We start from the raw sequence: 12339 nt of genomic DNA on the forward strand, positions 1-12339 counted from the left end.
ACAAACAGCCAATCAGCAAAGAAGGAGACTGTCAAGTGTGACAATGTGCAGCAGGCAGCCTAATGACATAAGCATCCATTGGTCCCTTCTGAGGCTGCTTCTGTGTCTGCTCCTACTGATTAGGTGGTCTCTGTGGGCCCAGGCCTGGCTCCTCTGGGAATTTCATGGAGGATTAAGACCCTGGTATGAAACTGGCAGCAGAAACTGACTGGGAGCCAGTGGGGGGACTGGAGTATTGACTTGATGTGGTCATAGCAGCATAAACCATGGAAGGGGTGGACAGTCCCTCTTATACTCTCTGGAACATAGGCATTGTTTTTACATTCAACTTTAGGTGCAGTGAAATAGAGCAATCCAGTCTGCAGAGGAAAAGTGGATTGAACAATATGGCTAGGTCCTCATCTGGACAGAATATGTGAAGTTTCTGAGCACACTGACAATTCCTAATTAAACTATGATTTACTTTTAAAATCAGAATTACACAATGAGAGACTTTAAACAAGGAAAAATGATACTCCAGTTGCTTGGAACAGTTTGATCCTAATCTCAGACATGAAATAAGACATTACAGAGGGAGGAACTAATAATAAGACACTGAAAAAAAATCCTAGTAAATGAGTAAACCCAAGAAAATTAGAATAAGTCACTAGAGATGAAAGGCATTGGAGAATTTATTGGCAATGGAACAAGTGAAACAGAACATGAGAGCCCAGACACCAGAGGAGTAACCTAAAGATTAACCAAAAGGGATTTATTGGGAGTCATCCAGAAGAAACAGATGAACAGTAAATATCTCAAAACTGTAGAGCAAATAGTCTGAAGTTTGGTTTAATTGGAGAGGGCAAAACTCTGTGGTAGCTGTGTTCTGTATTAAAAATAGAGAAAATAAAGGATATTAAGGGGAAGTGCATACAGGGGGGGTCTCTGAGATGGAGGAGATTGGAGAAAATAGAGAGGGAATCAGAGGGGCCCTCTGGGGTTCTGTGTAAATCCTCCCCCTGTAACTCAAGTGATCAGATGGTAATTTATTCCTGAGGGTGAGGGTTGAGGTCTCATATATGGAGAATCTACTTCCCTTGGATTGTTTCTTTTTCAGTCCAAGTGTCCATTGGGACAGTTCAGCATCTTGGGTTCAGGAAAGTAGAGTCATTTGGGGACTAATTTGTATGATATTTTGGTATTTTATTTTGGATTTAAATGAAGGGGAATGCAGGAGCAGGGAGGGAAATTAATAAAGGAGTTAGCTGTGGAAGTCTACAAACATAAATCAAGATGTATCCAGGCACAAAATTTTAATACAATATAACTAGAAATGGGAGAGACATCTGCCACACAAAGGTTCAGCTCAGACAGCCTTTCTGCAGACAATCCTTGGTCATAAAAGAGAGGAGAAGGCTAGCTGGATTGCTATCTTTAGTGAAAAGAAAGGGGAAAATAAAAAAACAGCAACCCATCTCCATCCTCCCTCCTCCCACATTACCCTAGTATTCACAAGTTACACACTATTGTAATAATCTTTGTCCAAAGTATACCTTTTGAGGTATCATTTAGGAACTCACAATTTGCTGGTCATTATTGTACTGGTAAAAGGTGTGTGGCAACATTGTGTGTGAAATTAGAAGATTCCACTGTATGGTGTTACTAAAACATGTAACAAACTGAGGTTGGTTAACAGGTCAGCCTCAAACACAGGAATGTGTGCTCTGCCCAATTTGCATCCAAGCAGTAAACAGTCATCAAGCAGGAAGGGGAGATAAAGGAGGGTCAAACAGGTGAGGGAAAAGCAGCAGGGCACATTCTTCCCCATAGACTTTTTGTCTCCTGAATCCCAGCTGGAAATGCTTCTCAAAGAGGGGACAGGACTATAAAAAGAAAGGGGCAGACACCCAGGGTACTCCCTCTCTCTCCCCACCGCATTCATTGCATATGAAAGACAAAGGAAGAAGCATTGGACTGGGGGAGGGATCCTGACCTAAGAGTTTGGTCAGTAATCTGCTGAAGTATGTGGTGAAAAAACTATTCTTTGTAGTTTGTTAAGTTAGGCATTAGTAAACATTTTGCCTTTATTTTGCTTATAACCATTTTTACCTTTATGCCTCATTACTTGTACTCACTTAAAATCTATTTCTTTGTAGTTAATAAACTTGTATTACTGTTTTATCTAATCCAATGTGTTTAAATTGAAGGTGTATGAAGGACTATTTGAAATAGTAAACTGGCATAGTATTTCTATTAAAGAAATGGTGGACTTTATGTAATTTGTATTGTCCAGGAGAGGGTTGGGCAGTACAGGACATAAATTTGGGGGGTGGAATCTGGGACTGGGGGAGTGTTGGGGTCACCCTGAAATATAACAAAAGTTGGTGAGTGCAAGAGTGTAACCCAAGTATGTGACTGGCAGGTTCCAGTTACACAGAGACACTCAGGGTGTGACTTGCATGCTGGAAGGATGATTGTGAGTGGCCGAGGTGGGAGCTGCTTCAGCAAGGCATTGTAAGGCACTGATGGTTGCCTTAGTCTGCTGTTCATTAGTCTGGATTGTGCAATATGTCACACCCACACATTTTAAAAAAAATCTTCAAATAACTAAAAGCATTATCCATAGTTCTTCCCTTTAAAATAACATCTTGAAAGTCGAAGGAAAAAGTCAGATCTGGCAGAAATAATAATAATAATAAAAACCAAGAACCCCACTTCCAGAACATTTTACTTCAAGAGGCTGATTTTCAGGAGGGGCAAATTACAAGCATGAAAGGTAATTAGTTTCTGCAGATATTTTTTTCTTTAGCCTAAGAAACAAAAAGAGGAGGGGATTGTCATGGAGCCTAGAGTGGGTCACAGCTGAGAATGCCCAAACTCAGGACAGACTGACAGAAAATAGGGCAGACACCCCAAACTGGTGGTATATTCTAGCATTACGGTATCTCCATCCTTAGACGTTTTTAAGGCCTGGCTTGACAAAGCCCTGGCTGGGATGATTTAGTTGGCGTTGGTCCTGCTTTGAGCAGGGGATTGGTCTAGATGACCTCTGAGGTCTCTTGCAACCCTAATCTTCTATGATTCTATGATCACTATACTAGTTTACCATGGAGTACAGACTGTCCCCTTGACATTCCAACACCCACTTACCACCCAGGAAAACTGGACTTTATGGACTTAAGGTTATTAAAACCCAAAACACCACACAATAGGTTCTTCCAAGTCCCAAGAGACCAGTCATTCAGCCCCAGGTCACTGGGTGCTCAGGATCTCACCAAAAAACAATGCTGTTAGCCAATCCATAGTAAACTAACTAAAGATTTATTAATTAAGAAAAGAAATGAGAGTTATTAAGAAGTTAAAGCAGACAAAATGCATTACAGTTGAATCAGAATATATTGTTCTAGTTCTTAAAACGTAACAAACTAGACTTGGTTCAAGGTAAAATTCTTACCATGTGGTCCCAGCAACAGGGCTGACAAATTCTCAGGAACCTTCCCAAAGTCCAAAAGGTGGTTCCTTTGTCTTCTCAGGTAAAAGAGAATGAGAGAGAGACTACCTGGGGTGTATTTGCCCCCCCCTTTTATAGTCCAGTGACCCTTTGAAATGCATTTTCCTGAGCATTACCCCAGATGAAGTTCCTTCCAACTATGAGGATGGAGACATGGAGTCTCGTGGTGAAAGAGTTTCCAAGTTGTTAAAATGCAAATTGATCTGTTCCTGCCCCCCTTCTCTGCCAAAGAATGGCCACTTGACCAGTGATTGCCAATCAACTTTGACACCTGGTTAGATGTGTCAGCTTGTCCTTTGTCTTTGAGAAACTGGTTTACCTACTCCCCAGACTTCTCTGGTAAACACATTTCAGTCATAACTTCAGTTTATGTTCATAACTTTACATATAATGTTGCTGCATGCATTTCACCATGATATTATTGACCAGAGAGTTATTAGTTTTCAAATGATACCCCACAAGGCATATTTTGTACAAAGATTATTACAATAGTGTGTAGGGTGTGAATACAGGTGTGCATTCTGTCACATCCCACTGTTCCTCTCAAGGTAACAGTTAAGTAGCATCTGAGAGGGTGTCTGGGTTCCTAACACTCTGAGTGTCTGAGAAGCCCAGGCTGAGCATCCTGGACGCTAATGAAAAGCAAAGATGATCCCTCTACCTCTCCAGAGGGTCCAGGCAACAGAACATAAGAAGATAAGAGCGGCCATAATGGGTCAGACCAATGGTCCGTCCTGCCCAGTATCCTGTCTTCCAACAGTGGCCAATGCCAGGTGCTTCAGAGGGAATGAACAGAACAGGTAATCATCAAGTGATCCATCCCCTGTTGCCCATTCCTAGCTTCTGGGCAACAGAGGCTAGGGACACTTCAGAGCATGGTTTTGCATTCCTGCCCATCCTGGCTAATAGCCATTGATGGACTTATTCTCCAAGAACTTATCCAGTTATTTTTTTTGAACTCTGTTATAGTCTTGGCCTTCACAACATCCTCTGGCAAAGAGTTTCACAGGTTGACTGTGCGTTGTGTGAAGAAATACTTCCTTTTTTTGTTTTAAACCTGCTACCTATTAATTTCATTTGGTGACCCCTAGTTCCTGTGTTTACAGAAGGAATAAATAACACTTCCTTATTTATTTTCTACACACCAGTCATGATTTTATAGACCTCTATCATATCCTCCCTTAGTTATCTCTCTTCCAAGCTGAAAAGTCCCAGTCTTAGGCTTGGTCTACACTTACCCCCCAATTCGAACTAAGGTACGCAACTTCAGCTACGTGAATAACGTAGCTGAAGTTTGAAGTACCTTAGTTCGAACTTACCTCGGTCCACACGCGGCAGGCAGGCTCCCCCGTCGACTCTGCGGTACTCCTCTCGTCTAGCTGGAGTACCGCAGTCGACGGCGATCACTTCCTGGTTCGACTTATCGCGTCCAGACAAGACGCGATAAGTCGAACCCAGAAGTTTGATTTCCAGCCGCCGAACTAGCGGCTGGGTATAGACGTACCCTTAGTTTCTCCTCATATATGGAAGCTGTTCCATACCCCTAATCATTTTTGTTGCCCGTTTCTGTACCTTTTCCAATTACAGTATATATTTTTAAGATGGGGCAACCACATCTGCACACAGTATTCAAGATGTGGCCATACCATGGATTTATATAGAGGCAATATGATATTTTCTATCTTATTATCTGCCCTTTCTTAATGATTCCCAACATTGTTAGCTTTTTTGACTGCCACTGCACATTGAGTAGTTTCATTTAGCAGCTTCCCTGCTGAGCAGACCCTGTTCTGTGGGACTAGGGAGCTTTAGATCTGCTTTCCTCTGAGTGCCACCCTGCACTGGACTTGGAGCCTCCCTTTTGAGCAGCTACCCCTCTCTAGGTGCAATAGGCCTCACAGGTGTGCCAGGTTGGTGCTGACTGTGCCCAGAGGAACTCTTTAACCCCTTCCTGACTGGGGGGGAGGGATCCTGTCCCACCACATACCGCACCCCTAAAGACAGAACTCAGGATCCCCTGATCCAATCCTGATTTCCCCAACTGGTCCTACTCAGGGCCGATTCAGTCCTCTGGAGCCCCAGGGTGGAGCATGCTCAGTGAAGAAGGGACCTTTGGAGATTGTAGCTGCAAAGTTCGAACAAGTCTCTACTGAGCCTCAGCACTGCAATTTTTCAGAGGTCTTTAACGTGGGAAAATTGGGGCAGATTTTCATAGGAACCGAAATAGGCACATCCCTGGCACAAATGCTCCCCCCTGCCATATTTCAAGTTCCTGTTCTAAAGCATGGAGATGCTAGAGCTTCTAAAAGTAAAGTTCACCAGAATTACTTTTATATAATGGGGGAGACCTTGTTCTAGAAGGTGGATTAAGCATTTAAGGTGAAACATTACAAAAATATTCAGTCTGAAGCAGACACCTGGCATGGAAAATTAAAGCCATAATAGGTAAGGTTAGCAAAGTTATAAGCAACAGAAAACAGGGTCTATTGTTGGAAGTTTCAGGCCACAATAACAACAGGCAGCACTTCCAGCTTCACTTATTTTACACACACACACACACACACACACACACACACACACACCTCAAGATCAGGGAAGATTAGGATTTGTCTAATTTATTCTTAAAATCTTTCAGTGACAGGAACTCCATAGCTTCCCTAGGCAGCCTATTCCAGTACTTAACTATCCTTCTAGTTAGAAAGTTTTTTTCCTAATATCTAACCCAAATCTCCTTTGCTGCAGATTAAGCCCATTACGTCTTGTCCTACCTTCATGGAGAACAATTGATCCCCATCTTCTTTATAAGCAGCTCTTAACATATCTGAAGACTTATCTGGTCCCCCCTCAGTCTTCTTTTTTCAGGACTAAACATGCCCATTTTTTTTTAACCTTTCCTCATAGGTCAGATTTTCTAAACCTTTTATCTTTTTCGCGGCTCTCCTCTGGACACTCTCCAATTTGTCCACATCTTTCTTAAAGCATGGTGCCCAAAACTGGACACAATACTCCAAATGAGGTTTCACCAGTGCCAAGTAAAGCACTTTGTCTTACATACAACATGCCTGTTAATACTCCCCCAAAATATTAGACTTTTTCATAGCTGCATCACATTGTTGGGATCATATTATATCTGTGATCCACTCTATCCCCAGATCTTTTTCAGCAGTACTATCACCTACCCAGTTATTCCCCATTTTGCAGTTGTGCTTTTGGTTTTTCCTTCCTAAGTGTAATACTTTGTACTTACCTTTACTGGATTTCATATTGTTGATCTGAGGCCAATTCATTAAGGTCACTTTGAATTTTGATCGTGTGCTCAAAAGTGCTTGCAACCTCTCCCAGCTTGGTGTCATCCACAAATTTTATAAACATACTCTCTCATCCATTATTCAAGCAATTAATAAAAAAAATGTAATAGTACCAGAGCCATGCAGGGCTTATCATAGAATCATAGAATATCAGGGTTGGAAGGGACCTCAGGAAGTCATCTAGTCCAACCCCCTGCTCAAAGCAGGACCAATTCCCAACTAAATCATCCCAGCCAGGGCTTTGTCAAGCCTGACCTTAAAAACCTCTAAGGAAGGAGATTCCACCACCTCCCTAGGTAACCCATTCCAGTGCTTCACCACCCTCCTAGTGAAAAAGTTTTCCCTAATATCCAACCTAAACCTCCCCCACTGCAACTTGAGACCATTACTCCTTGTTCTGTCATCTGGTACCACTGAGAACAGTCTAGATCCATCCTCTTTGGAACCCCCTTTCAGGTGGTTGAAAGCAGCTATCAGATCCCCCCTCATTCTTCTCTGCTGCAGACTAAACAATCCCAGTTCTCTCAGCCTCTCCTCATAAGTCATGTGCTCCAGCCCCCTAATCATTTTTGTTGCCCTCCGCTGGACTCTTTCCAATTTTTCCACATCTTTCTTGTAGCGTGGGGCCCAAAACTGGACACAGTATTCCAGATGAGGCCTCACCAATGTCGAATAGAGGGGAACGATCATGTCCCTCGATCTGCTTGCAATGCCCCTACTTATACAGCCCAAAATGCCGTTAGCCTTCTTGGCAACAAGGGCGCACTGTCGACTCATATCCAGCTTCTTGTCCACTGTAACCCCTAGGTCCTTTTCTGCAGAACTGCTGCCTAGCCATTCAGTCCTTAATCTGTAGCAGTGCATGGGATTCTTCCGTCCTAAGTGCAGGACTCTGCACTTGTCCTTGTTGAACCTCATCAGATTTCTTTTGGCCCAATCCTCTAATTTGTCTAGGTCCCTCTGTATCCTATCCCTACCCTCCAGTGTACCTACCACTCCTCCCAGTTTAGTGTCATCTGCAAACTTGCTGAGAGTGCAGTCCACACCATCCTCCAGATCATTAATGAAGATATTGAACAAAACCAGCCCCAGGACCGACCGTTGGGGCATTTCGCTTGAAACTGGCTGCCAACTAGACATGGAGCCATTGATCACTACCCGTTGAGCCCGACGATCTAGCCAGCTTTCTATCCACCTTATAGTCCATTCATCCAGCCCATACTTCTTTAACTTGCTGGCAAGAATACTGTGGGAGACTGTATCAAAAGCTTCGCTAAAGTCAAGGAATAACACATCCACTGCTTTCCCCTCACCAACAGACCCAGTTATCTCCTCATAGAAGGCAATTAGGTTAGTCACACATGACTTGCCCTTGGTGAATCCATGCTGACTGTTCCTGATCACTTTCCTCTCCTCTAAGTGCTTCAGAATTGATTTCTTGAGGACCTGCTCCATGATTTTTCCAGGGACTGAGGTGAGGCTGACTGGCCTGTAGTTCCCCGGATCCTCCTTCTTCCCTTTTTTAAAGATGGGCACTACATTAGCCTTTTTCCAGTCATCCGGGGCCTCCCCTGATCACCATGAGTTTTCAAAGATAATGGTCAATGGCTCTGCAATCACATCCGCCAACTCCTTTAGCACCCTCGGATGCAGCGCATCCAGCCCCATGGACTTGTGCTCATCCAGTTTTTCTAAATAGTCCCAAACCACTTATTTCTCCACAGAGGGCTGGTCACCTTCTCCCCATACTGTGCTGCCCAGTGCAGCAGTCTGGGAGCTGACCTCGTTCGTGAAGACAGAGGCCAAAAAATCATTGAGTACATTAGCTTTTTCCACATCCTCGGTCACTAGGTTGCCTCCCTCATTCGGTAAGAGGCCCACACTTTCCTTGACTTTCTTCTTGTTGCTAACATGCCTGAAGAAACCCTTCTTGTTACTCTTAACATCTCTTGCTGGCTGCAACTCCAAGTGTGATTTGGCCTTCCTGATTTCACTCCTGCATGCCTGAGCAATATTTTTATACTCCTCCCTGGTCATTTGTCCAATCTTCCACTTCTTGTAAGCTTCTTTTTTGCATTTAAGATCAGCAAGGATTTCACTGTTAAGCCAAGCTGGTCGCCTGCCATATTTACTATTCTTTCTACACATCGGGATGGTTTTTTTCTTCAACCTCAATAAGGATTCTTTAAAATACAGCTAGCTCTCCTGGACTCCTTTCCCCCTCATGTTATTCTCCCAGGGGATCCTGCCTGTCAGTTCCCTGAGGGAGTCAAAGTCTGCTTTTCTGAAGTCCAGGGTCCGTATTCTGCTGCTCTCCTTTCTTCCTTGTGTCAGGATCCAAACTCAACCATCTCATGGTCACTGCCTCCCAGGTTCCCATCCACTTTTGCTTCCCCTACTAATTCTTCCCTGTTTGTGAGCAGCAGGTCTAGAAGAGCTCTGCCCCTAGTTGGTTCCTCCAGCACCTGCACCAGGAAATTGTCCCCTACACTTTCCAAAAACTTCCTGGATTGTCTGTGCACCTCTGTATTGCTCTCCCAGAAGATATCAGGGTGATTAAAGTCTCCCATGAGAACCAGGGCCTGCGATCTAGTAACTTCTGCTAGTTGCCAGAAGAAAGCCTCGTCCACCTCATCCCCCTGATCTGGTGGTCTATAGCAGACTCCCACCACGACATCACCCTTGTTGCTCACACTTCTAAACTTAATCCAGAGACTCTCAGGTTTTTCTGCAGTTTCATACTGGAGCTCTGAGCAGTCATACTCCTCTCTTACATACAATGCAACTCCCCACCTTTTCTGCCCTGCCTGTCCTTCCTGAACAGTTTATAGCCATCCATGACAGTACTCCAGTCATGTGAGTTATCCCACCAAGTCTCTGTTATTCCAATCACATCATAGTTCCTTGACTGTGCCAGGACTTCCAGTTCTCCCTGCTTGTTTCCCAGGCTTCTTGCATTTGTATAAAGGTACTTAAGATAACTCGCTGATTGTCCCTTTTCTCAGTCTGAGACAGGAGTCCTCCCTTCTTGCACTCTCCTGCTCGTGCTTCCTCCCAGTATCCCAGTTCCCCACTTACCTCAGGGCTTTGGTCTCCTTCCCCCGGTGAACCTAGTTTAAAGCCCTCCTAGGTTCACCGGGCTTCACTAGATATATCCTCCCAGTTTGAAATCAAACTATTGATAACTACTCTGAGTACATTTTTTCAACCAGCTGTGCACCCACCTTATAGTAATGTCATCTAGAACACATTTTCCTTGTTTGCTTATGAGAACATCATGTGGGACTGTGTCAAAAGCCTTACTAAAATCAAGATATATCACATCTGCTTCTCCCTTATCCACTAGCCCAAGAATGAAGGAAATTAGATTTGTCTGCCATGATTTATTCTTGATACATTCATGCTGGGCTATTACTTATCCTCTAGGTGCTTAGAAATTGACTATTTAATAATTTGTTCCAGTATCTTTCCATGTATCGAAGTTAAGCTGAATGGTTTATCATTCCCTGGCTCCTCCTTGTTCCTCTTTCTAAAGGTAGATACTGTGTTTGCCCTTCTCCACATCCTCCAGAAGTTCTTGAAGATAATCACTAATGGTTCTGAGATTACTTCAGCTAGTTTTTTAAGTACACTCAACTGGTAAATCTCATCAGATACTGCTGATTTGAATATATCTAACTTATCTAAATATTTCAACCTGTTCTTTCCCTAGTCTGACTTGTGTTCCTTCCCCCTTGTTAATATTAATTGTATTAAGTATCTGGTCACAATTAACCTTTTTAGTGAAGACTGAAGTAAAATAAGCATTAAATATCTCAGACTTCTTGATGTCATCCGTTATTAGCTCACCTTCCTGCTAAGTAATGGACCTACAAATTCCTTCATTTTTTTCTTGCTCCTAATATATTTATTATAGAACCTCTCCTTATTACCTTGTATATCCATTGCTAGACATAACTCATTTTGTGCCTTAGCCTTTAAGATTTTGTTCCTACATGCATGTGATTTTTTTTTCTACTTATCCTTCGTATCTGTCCATATTTCTACATTCTGTGGGATTCCTTTTCTGATTTTCAAGTTCTTAAATAGCTCCTGTTGGAGCCATATTGGCCTCTTACTATTCTTCCTATATTTCCTTCGCACCAGGATAGTTTTCTGTTGTGCTTTTAATATTGCCTCTTTGAGAAACTGCCAGCTTTTCTGAACACCTTTATCCCTTAGATTTTCTTCCTGTGGGACCTTACCTACCAGTTCTGAATTTGTTCAAGTCTGTTTTGAAGTCCATTATCCCTATTCTGGTGCTCTCACTCCTTCCTTAGGGCTGGTTCACACTACCCGCCCAATTCGGCGGGTAGAGATCGATCTTCTGGGATCGATTTATCGCGTCTGATCTGGACGCGATAGATCGATCCCAGAAGCGCTCCCCCGTCGACTGCGGAACTCCTGCTCACCGAGAGGAGGAAGCGCTGTCGACGGGGGAGCCTGCCTCCGCCGCATGGACCCGCAGTAAGTAAATTTAGTTCGATCTAGGAAACATCGACTTCAGCTACGCTATTCTCATAGCTGAAGTTGCGTTTCCTAGATCGATCCCCCGCCCCAGTGTGGACCTGCCCTTAGAATCATGAAACCTGTCATTTCATTATTACTTTCACCCACATTCCCTTCCACCTTCAGATTCACAACCAATTCCTCCCTATTAGTCAGAATCAAATCTAAAATGGCTGTTCGCTGCTCACTTCTTCCACTTTCTGAAACAAGAACCTGTCCCCAATATAGTCCAAGAACTTAATGTGTTTTGCCAGATTATTTTTCCAACAGACACCAGGAGAGTTAAAGTCCTCCATTACTACCAGGTCTTGTTTTGGATATTTCTGTTATTTATTCTGTTATACCTGAATGGAGCAGACATCTTACAGCATCTACACACCCTGCCCAGTTCTTCACAGAATGGAAATGTATAAGTACTTACTTCAGTTTCTGCAGTTTGCAGTTTGGGTTTTTCAGTCCCGCACATAGCAGCCTAGTTCCTGGGTCTCTGAGGTGGTTAAACGCCAGGTCCAACTGTGTCAGGGTCTGCTTGGTACTGAGAAGAGAGGAGAGATCCTCACAACAAGTGACTGTGAGAGAGCATCCAGTAAATCTGCAGGAGACAGAAACAGAAGGAAATGAGCACTTCTGTTTGTGCAGTTCCCTCAGTGGGTACCACTGGGTTTCTAGAAAGATTCTATTCTGGGAATAAAATCACAGTGGTGTAATAGTGGATGCTGAGGGCCACATGACCATGTGTGAATTTCAATCCATATGCATGTGTAGCTCTCATTGATTCTGTCTTCCATATATACATGTCATTCTAAGGCAAAGAGCCCACACTCCAGTTTGGCTTACCCTAATGAAGAAACTTCTTATAAATTAGGAGTTAAAAGAAAAGGAAGGAAAGGAATCTCATTGGTAAATAATGAAAATGCTGCTGCATTGGAAGTTGTATGATAGTTTTATGGATGGGGAAACCTGTTCTTCTCCCTTTTTGCCTCATTTCCACTT

At 43.2% G+C, this 12339-nt stretch overlaps 1 protein-coding gene across 1 annotated transcript in view; it reads right to left on the reverse strand.

The window, feature by feature from the left end:
- The window catches only part of LOC112117582 (NACHT, LRR and PYD domains-containing protein 3-like), a 475696-nt gene that overhangs the window by 76325 nt on the left and 387032 nt on the right, over nucleotides 1-12339 (reverse strand). The window contains exon 6 of the mRNA XM_026650507.1: nucleotides 11768-11938. Coding sequence (XP_026506292.1) covers nucleotides 11768-11938 — 171 coding nt within the window. The remainder of the gene's footprint in view (nucleotides 1-11767; nucleotides 11939-12339) is intronic.

This window comes from Terrapene carolina, unplaced genomic scaffold (genome assembly GCF_002925995.2).
Source record: "Terrapene carolina triunguis isolate 2854851 unplaced genomic scaffold, T_m_triunguis-2.0 Scaffold90, whole genome shotgun sequence".
In the NCBI taxonomy this organism is placed as follows: Eukaryota; Metazoa; Chordata; order Testudines; family Emydidae; genus Terrapene; species Terrapene triunguis.